At 31.9% G+C, this 14,811-nt stretch overlaps 1 protein-coding gene across 2 annotated transcripts in view; it reads left to right on the top strand.

Moving 5' to 3' along the window:
• The window catches only part of LOC131993238 (inositol polyphosphate-5-phosphatase A), a 310,981-nt gene that overhangs the window by 117,221 nt on the left and 178,949 nt on the right, over positions 1 to 14,811 (top strand). For both annotated transcript variants that reach the window (XM_059359041.1, XM_059359042.1), the window contains exons 3-4: positions 1,918 to 2,018; positions 3,729 to 3,816. In XM_059359041.1, coding sequence (XP_059215024.1) covers positions 1,918 to 2,018; positions 3,729 to 3,816 — 189 coding nt within the window. The remainder of the gene's footprint in view (positions 1 to 1,917; positions 2,019 to 3,728; positions 3,817 to 14,811) is intronic.

The following is a 14,811-nucleotide window of genomic DNA, read 5'->3' as shown; positions in this document are numbered from 1 at the left end:
GTGAAAAAGAAAGTTTTTTAAATTAATTTTAACATAATTTATTTAATAAACATGTTTAAACGATTCAGTAGCTTCAACAGGGTACAATACATAACAATTTAAATTTAAAAACATTTTAAAAGGACCCAACGACCCATTGAAATTAATGTCTTGAACAGTCCAAGTGTATGAAACTTCAAAAATGAAGGTTTATTTGTTTTGTTTTATTTTATTAAAGGATCCCCATTAGCTTGTGCCGTGGCAGTTCGCTAGTCTTCCTGGGGTCAAAACATTCCAACAAGTAATACTCAACAGTCCTACAACAACTTTAACAGTAAAAATACATTAGAAAAGTGCAGCACAAAAGTTCATTACAAAATGCAGCACAAATTTAAAAGACAGTTTGTAAAATCAAACCATTGAATTATAGCCATTTGGATTAAATTTTCAGGAATAATTGGTCAAATGCATTTGATCAGAAAACAAATAAAATACAAAAAAAGAAAAAGAAAAAACAATACAGCTTTAACCAGTATCAGTAGGAGTATCAGTAGGAATATTTTTTTTCCCAGATGGAAAATGGTCAGGTAATGACGTTTTGAGTGATTTTTTGTGGCGCAAAATGGCAAAGCTGTTTACTTTGGAAAAGTCTGCAAAATAGGGTTTAAATATGGCCTCCAGGAGGTCATGTGACAAATTAAAGCATTGCTATTGATTCCCTAGACTCTTCCTTCTTTTTTAAAAGTATTGCATCACTTAAAAACATGCATTGTAGAAATTTGACAGGCCAAAAATGGGTATGTTGCCTGAGAGCAACACCGTGACATAGAGGGTTAAGGTTTGTTTATCATGAGCAAATGGGCTCACCGTAGTGTTGCTACAGCTTTGATGGGTTCACTCGCACTGGAAAATAAAGAATAAAGTACGCTTCGTCCCTTTTTCACCTGTGTTTTCTCTTCTCTAATAACTTGCTACTTTGGCATTTGTCAGAAAAGACACAAAATTACCACATTGACCATAAAATGACACAAAATGATTAAAAAAAAAAGACACAAATTGACCAAAAAAGACACAAAATTACCAAAAATAGACACAAAATTACCAAAAGACACAAAATGACTAAAAAAGACACAAACTGACCACAAAATGATAAAAAAAAGACACAAAATTACCAAAAAATGACACAAAATTACCAAAAAAGACACAAAATGACTAAAAAACCCCACAAAATGACAAAAAAAGACACAAAATGACAAAAAAAGACACAAAATGGCTAAAAAAAGACATTAAATGACCAAAAAGACTAAAACACATGAACACATGAACACTTTAACAGAGCTGACTTCCAAAATGATTTGGCGACCCCCGCTCACTTTATATTTTTATTTTTATATTTCTCCTGAGTGTGTAACAGTCAGCTTCAAGCCAGAGACTCCTTGGAGAGTAATAACTTGATACTTTGAGATTTGTCAGAAAAGACACAAAATTACCCACAAAAGAATCAAATTGACCACAAAATTATCAAAAAAGACAAAAAAGATAAAATTAAGCAAAAAAGGACTCAAATTGACCCCCAAATGACAAAAAATGACCACAAAAAGACATAAATAAAACAATAAAACAGACATAAATTGACCAAATAAGGACAAAAAAAGTCACAAAATGACCCAAAAAAGACACAAAATGACCAAAAAGACTAAAACACATTAACACATGAACACTTTAACACAGTGGAGACAGAGCTGACTTCCAAAATGATTTGGCGACCCCCAGAAATCATCTCGCGACCCCAAGGTTGAGAATAGCTGCCATAGAGGGTTAATGTTTGTTTATCATGAGCAAACGGGCAACACTGTCGTGTTGCTACAGCTTTGATGTGGAAAATAAAGTACACTTTGTCCCTTTTTCACCTGTTTTCTCCTCTTTCTGCCCTTACAGACAGTTCAGACACACAAGCCTCACTTCCTGGCCGTGCACTGTCAGGAGGTGGGAGGGAAGAACTACGAGGCGTCCATGTCACACGTGGATAGTTTTGTCAAGTAAGTATTGTTTTTTTTTATTATAAGGGTTAATGGCTGAGCAGTTTTTATGATAAGGAAACTCCCCCTTGGTGTGGAACATGCAGGAGTCGTCTGTTTTTAACTGGCGGACTACTCCCCCCACTGGTCGCATCACAGCTGTACGTCAGAACTGCAAATATGTTGTTTTTTATTTATTTTTTTCTTTTAAAATAATGGGTTTTTTAGAATACAGGGTTAGGCTGACCAGGATGCAAATTAACAACACCTCACAAAAACTGGGTGGTTTTATGTTTTTGTTTCCTGCTGTCACATTTTACTTACTGTGGCTTTGGTTTTCCCTGCAATATACACCCACTGGCCACTTTATTAGGTACACTTTTATGACTAAATGTGATCCAATACAACATCTCCATCCATACATTTTGATTGGCACTGCCGGAGAGTTATTAATGTAACTATATCTTCATTTAAGATATTTAAGATAATTTTTAGTTTGCAGTAGTTTTGAACTGGAGTGCATTATATTAAGAGGTGTTTCTAATATTTTGGCCACCCAATTTAAATACATGGCAGTGCCAGAATATTAGGAAAATTTGCAAACTGCAGTACACACCACAACCACCCACTGTGACCTCAGTAATAAACATACAGCAGGTTTATTAACCATTTATTACCTCTGAAAAACTACAATTTAATTGTAGAATTAATGGCAGAGATGTTGGATTACATTACATTACATTGTACTGGTGTACCTAATAAAGCGGCTTGTAAATGTATAAGTTCTGCGCCTTAATGGAAACAGCAGAATCATGCCAAGAAGTAAGGAGGACTCAGTTTTAATGCCATAATTTATATATAAAAAAAGTAAAAATAGAAATTTCTTTGATACTTTATTATACAAAAAATGGAATAAAATGGAATCAATATATATTAGTTTTTTTCAATGTAGCCACACATGTTCCCAATATACAGCCAGCAATTCAATTACAGTGCCAGACAATTTTAGTGTATTTTTTTCCTTCTTTCTTTTTAATTTTAATTTTTTTTTAAAGAAAATCTGCTTTTCAAACCTGTTTTTTAAATCATTTTTTTATTGGTTTTTCCATTTAGTTTAAAACAAAAACAAACAAACAAACAAACAAACAAACAAGCAGGTGTGGCAAGCATCAATTGGGCAATAATAGCAACAGCAACAAAGAAAATATAATGGTAGTGTAGCATAACAAACAAAAAATAAATAAATAAATAAATAACAATGGCAATACTACCAACCAAACATATCAATAATATTGAGTGTTGAGAAATAAGAAAAAGCAAAAAATAAAAAATAAATAATAATAATAATTAAAAATAGATAGACAACCCCCCTCCCGCCCCCCAAATTTCAAGGGGTCCACAGGCTTTGTCTCCATGAAGTACATGAACATATATACATATAACATATATATATATATATATATATATATATATATATATATATATATATATATATATATACATATAACACACATATATATATATATATATACACACACATATATATATATATATATACACACACACATAGCAGTTCAGAACCTTTTCAAACCTGTTGATGGGTTCAGAGGTTAAATGTTGTTGAACTTATAGAAAACAGATGCTTTGTAATTTGATTGACATCATTGATTAATCTCTGTGTGTGTGTGTGTGTGTGTGTGTGTGTGTGTGTGTGTGTGTGTGTGTCATCAGAGAGCTGTTGTCCAGTGATGCCATGAGGGAGTACAGCAGAGCCCGCGTCTACCTCGATGAGAACTACAAATCCCAGGAGCATTTCACAGTAAGTCTGTTTGATGATTCATGGTGTGTTCACTGTATAAGTTCAGGTGTTTGTGTCTTTTATAGGAAGTGTATAAACACTGTTTCTTATATGCCACTTTTTTACTGCTATTATTTATTAGATGCTTTTTTATTGAATTTGCATAAGCACTTTTTTTTTTAAATATTAGGTGAATAACGCCTTTTACACACACACTGCAAAAAAAGAAATGTTGGGTGAACTCAAAATTTTGAATTCATTCTTGATCCAGTCTATTTCAAAAAGCAGGATTGTATTCTGGACTGATCCGCTGAAAGTTTGGAAGCCCTGAGAGGGAAGTTAGAAAAGAAATCTGATGCTCCAATTTCTTAGTCTAAATTAAGTTTCTTATTTTTTTTGCGTCAAGTGTTTTAATTGTCCTTTTGGCCACAAGAGGCTATTGTCCCAATTTGTAAATATGATATAAATGCTTTCTTTCAAGTACTGTACTTAAGTATAATTTTGAGGTACTTTTACTTTACTTGAGTATTTCCACTTTATGTAACTTTATACTTCTACTCCACTACATTTAGAAGTAAATATTGTACTTTTTACTCCACTACATTTAGCTGCCAGCTTTAGTTACTTTTTATATGATAAATGATAAGTGACATTTAAAAAAAAAATTAAACCTGATAACACTATACTAAGTAGTAAAAATGAGCCCTACCTTGAGAAATAATAATGCTGCATACATAAATGCATCAATAATAATAATACAGTTATATTTTTGCAATGTATATAACATTCTACGTGGGTCCATTCTGCAAAACGAGTACTTTTACTTTGATACTTGTACTTTTACTTCAGTAAGAGTTGAATGCAGAAAGTTTATCCTGTCCTTAAAACATGAACACAATAGAGAAAATAATAAGGATTAGAAAGAAAATGTATCACCAGAATATTTATTCTCACTTGCCTTTTGCCTCTACAAAACTGTATACATAAAAAAAATGAAATGATTTAATCTTATTTCACTGTAGGGTGGAACACAGCCAGCAGAATATATTAAATATACAATAAGACGCCTTCTTCTTTAACCTCCTGTGACCCTGCGTCCTCATATGTGGACATTTCATTTTTTTAACCAAAAAAGACACAAAATGACAAAAAAAGACACAAAATGACAAAAAAAGACACAAAATGACCAAGAAAGACACAAAATGACCAAAAAAAGACACAAAATGACCAAAAAAGACACAAAATGACCAAAAAAAGACACAAATTGACCACAAAATGACTAAAAAAAGACACAAAATGACCAAAAAAAAGACACAAATGACCAAAAAAAGACACAAAATGACTATAAAAAGACACAAAATAACCACAAAATGATAAAAAATAAAAAATTTCATTTTAGGTTTTATGGACCTTATACTTAATTCTGCTTTATTATAACATGTTGTCCTCAGTAGTACACACTCTTGAAAAAGCACAATACATCAATTAGTGTAAAAACCAGATGGCAGCATCTTGCTAAAGTCAATCAACAGATTATCCCTAGAAAAGTGGACCAGGTACAAAATCTGATCAGATTTTGTGGTTAAAACTTGTTTATTTGTGCTTAATAATGTTTGTAGCTTGATATTCTGTGAAAGTTTGACTATTTTTAGCAATAGCAACAAGCTACAACTGCTAATCAGGAAGTACTCATTTGAGAATGAATAGACTTTTACTATCATTCTTCCAAAGAGAGGGAGTAAATGTAAGGAAATAAAAGTTTTATACACTGGTGAATTAATTGTGTTATACAGTAAAACTAACCGATTTGGGTTTTTTTCAAAAACTACTTCCTGTTCAAAGACATTGCTTAGTTTTTGTACTTATGTCAGGGGTCTCAAAGTCAAATTACCTGGGGGCCGCTTGAGGCAGTATCAAAATGACCAAAAAAAGACACAAAATTACTAAAAAAAAGACACAAAATGGCCAAAAAAAGACACAAAATTACTAAAAAAAAGACACAAAATGACTAAAAAAAGACACAATATGACTAAAAAAGACACAAATGACAAAAAAAAAGCACAAAATGACTGGAAAAAAACTAAATTACTTAAAATAGAAACAAAAATTAGAATTACCAAAAAAGACACAAAGTTATTAAAAACAGACACAAAATTATTTAAAAAATACACAAAATTATTTAAAAAAAATACACAAAAATTACCAAAAAAAGACACACAATTACCAAAAAAGACACAAAATTATTTAAAAAGACACACAATTATTAAAAAAGACACAAAATTACCCAAAAAAGTAATTAAAGGGACCTTCCACACACAACACGGTAAAGTGTCATTCATATAAAACTCACATTAAACTTTCATATCAAGGTGGGGGCCACAAAATATCGTCACGAGGGCCACAATTGGCCCCCGGGCTGCAAGTTTGAGACCCCTGACTTATGTTCTACAAATCCAAAATATCAAATATCCAGGAGAAACTAACAATACATACCAAACAAAAGCTTGGCTCTCAGGAGGTTAACACATTTATACTAAACCAAACTCTTCTCAGAGCCTCACTTCTGTGAATTCATTCAGAGTGACGTGTCATCACGAGTCATTCTGTGATCACAGCTCTTTACTTAGCTTGTGGTTGAAGTTGCAGCGTTTATTTTTATTGTAGATGAACTATGTGCACACATGTTAGGTGTGAAAAGGCTGAGTGTGTGTGAGAGTTTTGACCACCGTGTTGGGTTTTGCATTGATTACAATAAGTTAGAATTCAAGGAGGCATGTTACAGTTTTATACTACCGCTATGACCCGTCTGTCAGAACCTTAAAAACTTTTTAAAACTGTTAACACACATCACACCTGAAACACTGAAACAATTCCCCAAACAGTTAATTTCATGCTCTAAATCATGCTGTGTAACTAAACACAGACACACACTTCTAAAATACAATAATACACTAACACAGTTCACTGAATCTACCAAAGCACTGACAAAAAAAGACACAAAATGACCAAAAAAAAGACACAAAAGGACCAAGAAAGACACAAAATGACAAAAAAAGACACAAAATGACAAAAAAAAGATACAAAATGACCAAGAAAGACACAAAATGACCAAAAAAAGACACAAAATGACCAAGAAAGACACAAAATGACCAAAAAAAGACACAAAATGACCAAAAAAAGACACAAAATGACTAAAAAAAGACACAAAATGACCAAAAAAAAGACACAAAATGACTAAAAAAAAGACACAAAATGACCAAAAAAAGACAAAAAATGACCAAAAAACACAAAATGACCAAAAAACACAAAATGACAAAAAAAGACACAAAATGACAAAAAAAAGACACAAAATGACAAAAAAAGACACAAAATGACCAAAAAAAGACACAAAATGACCAAAAAAAAGACACAAAAAGACTAAAACACATGAACACCTGAAACACACACACAATTCCCCAAACAGTCAATTTCATGCTCTAAATCATGCTGTGTAACTAAACACAGACACACACTTCCAAAATACAATAATACACTAACACAGTTAACTGAATCTACCAAAGCACTGACACACGTTGTCTTCAACAGAAACATTTAGTCAGTCAAAAAACACTGACAACTGATGGAAGAACACAAACTCAATCACTTTGCATGTGTCAAATCTACTTTTTTCCCCTTTTTCTTTTACAATCAACAGATTATTGTATTGATCATACATGTAAATTAACCCTGTGGAGTCTCCAAAAGCTCCAAATCCAGACTTCTTCATCATCCAGACTAGAAAACAAAGCAGCGTGGAGCCCTACTGTACATTTACCTCTAAAGTTCTGGCTGTAAACTCCATGAGGCCAGTTTCAGTTTGATGATGATATACCAAGTAAAACTGGAGACAAGCTCAAATAGATTTAGTATCAAATGATAGAACTGGATGGAACCCTCTTATATGGTAGATTTGCCACCTTAGTTCACATTTACAACATTTCAAATTCTTTATTGAGCATGATAGTGTTTTGAAAGTAAAAAAAGATTCAAAATGACCAAAAAAAGACACAAAATGTCTAAAAAATTACAAAAAAAGACACAAATTGACCAAAATGAGAAGAGAAAATGATCAAAAAAAGACATGAAAAAGATTAAAAAATAGATAAAATAGCCCAAGACTCCATAGAGATAATGTTTGTGATGATGTTCTTCATTTTTTTATTTGTTGGGCATGAATTTTGTTCCTTTTTTTGTACAACTCTCAGTACGAAAAATGAGCGAGCCATGTCAGAGCAGCTTTGCAGAATGTTTATGAAAGAAGAAGACAGTAAATGACAGTAATGCACTAAACACTTTACTGTATTGCAAATGAAAATGACTTACAGTAGAGTAAAGAGGAAAAAAATCATCATTTAGCTGTCATTCACTACTGCAGTAGTTCTCAACCTTTTTGAGTCGCGACCCCCAATTTAACATGCATGTTGTCCGTGACCCCCGCTCACTGAACACAATCTCACACACACAGTTCAGATCACCACAAAAAGACACAAAATGACTATAAAAAGACACAAAATGACCAAAAAAAAGACACAAAATGACCAAGAAAGACACAAAATGACTAAAAGAAGACCAAAAAAAGACACAAATGACCAAAAAAGACACAAAATGACCCAAAAAAGACAAAATGACCAAAAAAAAGACACAAATTGACCACAAAATGATAAAAAAAAGAGACAAAATGACCAAAAAAAGACACAAAATGACCAATAAAGACACAAAATGACCAAGAAAGAAACAAAATGACCACAAAAAGACACAAAATGACTATAAAAAGACACAAAATGACCAAAAAAAGACACAAAATGACCAAGAAAGACACAAAATGACCAAAAAAAGACACAAATGACCAAAAAAGACACAAAATGACCAAAAAAAGACACAAATTGACCACAAAATGACTAAAAAAAGACACAAAATAACCACAAAATGATAAAAAAAAAAGAAAAAAAAAAAAAGACACAAAATGACTAAAAAAAGACACAAAAAGACCTAAACACATCTCGCGACCCCAACTGGGGTCCCGACCCCCAGGTTGAGAATAGCTGCACTACTGTATTGTCAAATACAGAAAAAGAAAAAGGAGCAGAAGCTATAATCAATGTAATCTTCAATCCATTAGTTTTGAACATGAGGTTTTCTGTTGTGACAAATTGTGTGAAAGCGAATGAAAATTCACCCGTTAACATCTACTGTTTTGGTCTTGATTGAGCTTGTGTGTAAAGGAGTTAAAACTAATTTTAAACATGTAAAATGTGTGTATTTTGTGTCAAAAGAAGAAGAATTGTGTTAATTTTTTCGCCCACACAGGCTGATGTTGTGGTAACTGTGTGAAGAGTTTTGAAAAAGTATTAAAACTTTTGAACAACGGGTCATAGTGGTTGTAAAAACTGTATCAGTATGAAATAAGAGCTACAGATGGACTAAAACATGACACAAAAACTGCAATCTACTACAAAAAACACAAAATGTGTTGTGCATAGAGAAGCATTGCTTGGAATTCCTGGAAATCCCAGTTTGATATCCCAACATACTGCCCCGCCTGCTATTTTTCCATTTATATGCAGTAATAGCAAATGGCCACAAGATGGCAGTAGACACCTGGAAATAATGTAGCTCTCAGTGCTCAGGTTAGAATTTAATCGAATATTTGGCTTCTTTATTATCAGGATGTTATAGAAAATCATGGACTCCTATAATCAGATTTTATTACAGTACAGTTAATTATTAAAGAATTCCATTCCAAAAAAAGATGGGACATGTTTTTTTTTTTTGCATAAATAAAAACAGATTGCATCAAATTCAGTGTGTAAATTTACAAAGTTTGAACATTGAAATGTATTTTTTTGTACAGTTTTTAATTTAATATATGTCACAAATGATTAGGAAATTATGACATTTTTTAAATTATCTGTTTTACTAAAGATTTTAGACAACTTTTTTGGGGATCAGTAACAAAATCCAAAGTCAATGCAAATATTTCAATTTGTCCAGATGCATTTTATTTACATATTTATATATATATTTCCTGTTAAACTGACATATGAATGAATAACACTAACAACTTTGAAAATAAGATAGATAGGGATAAGGTAGATATAAGATAGAACTTTATTTATACTGAAGAAAAATCTGGTTCCAGATTGCTCCAAAGTTACAAAAACAATCACAATATAGGATAATATAAGAAAAACAATGAACAAAATAGGTAACAATATCAATATATAATATCAATTTACATATAAATATAACAATATAAATTAAAATAAAGTGTCTAAGGAGTAAAGTGAGTACAGATGTCATGGTAGGATGTAATATAGAGATATATTGCACATGATCATTAACAAAATAGAGTCTGTGGTGTTGAAAATTGTATTACACACGTTTATGCAAGACAAGTTTATTTTAGTTTATAGCAGATTTCAGCAACAAGGCAATTCAAAATGCTTCACATAAGACATGAGAAGCATCAAGACAAGAGCAGAAAAACATGTCAAAAGAGAACATTTAAAGATAATTAAAACCTTAAAAATCCAAGAAAATAGAGAAAATAGAAACTGCTAAAACAGAAGCTAAAATATAATAAAAGTGACAGATAGATAGATAGATAGATAGATGGATAGGAACTTTATTAATCAGGAAATTGGCAATTTTTCTCTGTACTGTTTCACTAATTTGTAATTGTTTCATTGTTGTTTATTATTACTGCAATTGCTGTTTTATTATTATTGTTTTGTTTTTAATTGTTTATTGTAAGGTGACCTTGAGAGTCCTGAAAGGCGCCGATAAATAAAATGCATATATATTATATATATTATAATATATATATATATTATTATTATTATTATTATTAATTCCAGCAGCAGCACAACACCAATACAATAAAATAGAATAAAGTTAGTAACTAGTCGTAATGTGCAAAATAAGAGAGTTCAATAAAAATAAAATATAGGGATAAGGAAGTAATATAAATCCAAGGAAATTCATACTATAACTATAACAACAGTACTTAATTAGTGCAGTATTTTTTGCAATATAATTTCCCCTTTTGGATTAAATTAAAGTTATGATAGAGCATTAAATCTTGGTGAGTCCTGTTGATTTCCTTGTTCTAAAGCTGTGTTGTTGTTCTGTTTATCCAATCCAATCCCCTTTATTTATATAGCACAATTTTAGCAAACACAAGGTTTCCAAAGTGCTGCACAAACAATAAATACATAACACAATACAAAGAGATTTAGTAAACAATAGAACAGTAAGATGCAATAAGATAAAATAAATAAAAAATGGGATAAAAATAAATAAAATAAAATGTAAAATGTACTGCCCGCACAAAATAAAATATGCATGAATACAATAAAAACAAAAAATCATAAAATCAACATAAAAAAAACATTTTATGTCCTCTTGGTGGCGCCAGATCCTCAGATACTGTCCACTGGTTTACTAGGAAACATGGTTTTTAATGCACTTTTCTGTCTGATGCTTAATTGACAGACTGCAGGTATATCACATGATAACTCTGCTATCCCAGGAGATTATGAACTATGTAATATATATTACACAGCAACCACAGAGTCACTTTTGCTCTTTTCAAAACAATATTACAAACATTGGCCTTTGATATTGAAATCCCGGCAACAGTAAATATGAATAGACTCTCCAGTCTTTCTCACACAGGGCTTGCCATTTAGCTTTGATGACAAATTAAGCAAAAAGGGACTCAAATTGACTACAAAATGACAAAAAATGACCACAAAATTACCCAAAAAAAAAGAGGCACAAAATCACCAAAAAAGACACAAAATTACAAAAAAAAGACACAAAATGACCAAAAAAGACACAAAATGAAATAAAAAAGACATAAAATGACCAAAAAATTTAAAAAAAATTAAGCAAAAAGGGACTCAAATTGACTACAAAATGACAAAAAAATTACCACAAAAAGACACAAAATTACCCCAAAAAAAGAGGCACAAAATGACCAAAAAAGACACAAAATTTAAAAAAAAAAGACACAAAATGACATAAAAAAACACATCAAATGACCAAAAAATTACAAAAAATTAAGCAAAAAGGGACTCAAATTGACTACAAAATGACAAAAAATTACCACAAAAAGACACAAAATTACCCCCAAAAAAAAACACAAAATGACATAAAAAAGACATAAAATGACCAAAAAATTACAAAAAATTAAGCAAAAAGACACAAAATTACCCAAAAAAAGAGGCACAAAATTACCACAAAAAGACACAAAATTACCCAAAAAAAAAGACACAAAATGACATAAAAAAGACATAAAATGACCAAAAAATTAAGCAAAAAGGGACTCAAATTGACTACAAAATGACAAAAAATGACCACAAAAAGACACAAAATGACAAAAAAACAAAACACAAAAAGACTTGAACACATGAACACATGTGGAGACAGAGCTGACTTCCAAAATGATTTGGCGACCCCCAATTTGGGTCACGAGATGATTTCTGATAACTCTGCTTTCCAGGAGATTATGAACTATGTAATATATATTTAGAAAGCTCCATATATGGACATAACTCCCAGTTTGTCTTTGATCATGAGTTGTGTGTGTGTGTGTCGGTTCTCCTCCGTTATCACCACGCTACGCTGCACCTCCACAAACGCTCATAAATCACAGCAACCACAGAGTCACTTTTGCTCTTTTCAAAAAAATATTACAAACATTGGCCTTTAGAAAATATAATTATCTGCCATTTCATATAAGTGCGGCTAATATCCCGGCATTATGAGCTGTTTATTTAATGGTGTTTGTCTATAGATTAACCTTTTTGTTGTATTTTCATTTTCATCAAATAGAGATGCTTCTCTCTTTGTGAATCAGTCGGCGGAAAGAGAAACATGATGTTGATATTGAAATCCCGGCAACAGTAAATATGAATAGACTCTCCAGTCTTTCTCACACAGGGCTTGCCATTTAGCTTTGATGACATCATTTCATATTTGTTTTCTCAATCTTCGATTTCTCTCCCCCGTGCTCCGGGGATAATTGTTTGTTGTCTGCCCCGCCTGTCAATTTTCAGATAATGTAAGTGGGAAGACTTTTTCTGGATCCAGAGTGTGTGTTTTTTGTGTGTGTGTGTGTGTGTGTGTGTAGTTTCTTTGGATGTTTTAGGATGAGTGGGAGTGTAGTAATGTAGCGAGTGTGTGTGGTAAAGGCCGGTCACATTGTTTACATGCCTGCCCAGTGTGAGAGTGTGTTTGATGTGTGTCAGAGAGAGAGACGTGATTGATAAATGACTGTGTGAAATTCTGGTCTTATTCTGTTCACAGTTCAGATCACCCAAAATAGAAACAAAATGACCACAAAAAGACACAAAATGACTATAAAAAGACACAAAATGACTATATAAAGACACAAAATGGCCCAAAAAAAGACACAAAATGACCAAGAAAGACATAAAATGACCAAAAAAAAGACAAAATGACAAAAAAAAGACACAAAATGACCAAAAAAAGACAAAATGACAAAAAAAGACACAAAATGACAAAAAAAAAGACACAAAATGACAAAAAAAAGACACAAAATGACCAAAAAAAGACACAAAATGACAAAAAAAGACACAAAATGACCAAGAAAGACACAAAATGACCAAAAAAAGACACAAAATGACCAAGAAAGACACAAAATGACAAAAAAAGACACAAAATGACCAAGAAAGACAAAATGACAAAAAAAGACACAAAATGACCAAGAAAGACACAAAATGACCAAGAAAGACACAAAATGACAAAAAAAGACACAAAATGACCAAGAAAGACAAAATGACAAAAAAAGACACAAAATGACAAAGAAAGACACAAAATGACAAAAAAAAAGACACAAATTACCAAAAAAGACACAAAATGACCCAAAAAAAGACACAAAATGACTAAAAAAAGAGACAAAAATACCTAAACACATGAACACTTTAACACAGTGGAGACAGAGCTGACTTCAAAAATGATTTGGCGACCCCCAGAAATCAACTTGCGACCCCAACTGGGGTCCCGACCCCAAGGTTGAGAATAGATGCTCTACTGTATTGTCAAATACACAAAAAGAAAAAGGAGCAGAAGCTGTGATCAGAGCGGCGTGATTGATAAATGACTGTGTGAAATTCTGTTACGTGAGATATTTTCTTTCTACTGTAAGTAAACCGGAGCGGGAAAAAATAGTTAATTAGAGCAGTTAGTTGTCAACCTTTTTGAGTCGCGACCCCAAATTTAACATGCATGTTGTCTCACTGAACAGAATTACACACGCACAGTTCAGATCACCCAAAAAAGAAACAAAATGACTATAAAAAGACACAAAATGACCAAAAAAAAGACACAAAATGACCAAGAAAGACATGAAATGACCAAAAAAAGACACAAATGACCAAAAAAAGACACAAAATGTCAAAAAAAGACACAAAATAACCAAAAAGACACAAAATGAGATGGAAAAAAATAGTTAATTAGACTAGTAGTTCTCAACCTTTTTGAGTCGCGACCCCAAATTTAACATGCATGTTGTCTGTGACCCCCACTCACTGAACAGAATCTCACACGCACAGTTCAGATCACCCAAAGAAGAAACAAAATGACCACAAAAAGACACAAAATGATAAAAAAAAGACACAAAATGATAAAAAAAGACACAAAATGACCAAGAAAGACATAAAATGACCAAAAAAGACACAAATGACCACAAAAAGACACAAAATGACTATAAAAAGACACAAAATGACCAAGAAAGACACAAAATGACCAAGAAAGACATAAAATGACAAAAGAAAGACACAAAATGACAAAAAAAAGACACAAATTACCAAAAAAAGACACAAAATGACCAAGAAAGACACAAAATGACCAAAAAAAGACACAAAATGACCAAAAAAAGACACAAAATGACCAAAAAAAGACACAAATTACCAAAAAAAAGACACAAAATGACCAAGAAAGACACAAAAT

This window comes from Centropristis striata, chromosome 20 (genome assembly GCF_030273125.1).
Source record: "Centropristis striata isolate RG_2023a ecotype Rhode Island chromosome 20, C.striata_1.0, whole genome shotgun sequence".
Lineage (NCBI taxonomy): Eukaryota > Metazoa > Chordata > Actinopteri > Perciformes > Serranidae > Centropristis > Centropristis striata.
The sequence above is the reverse complement of the archived record's forward strand: the minus strand, read 5'-3'. Positions and strand labels throughout refer to the sequence as shown.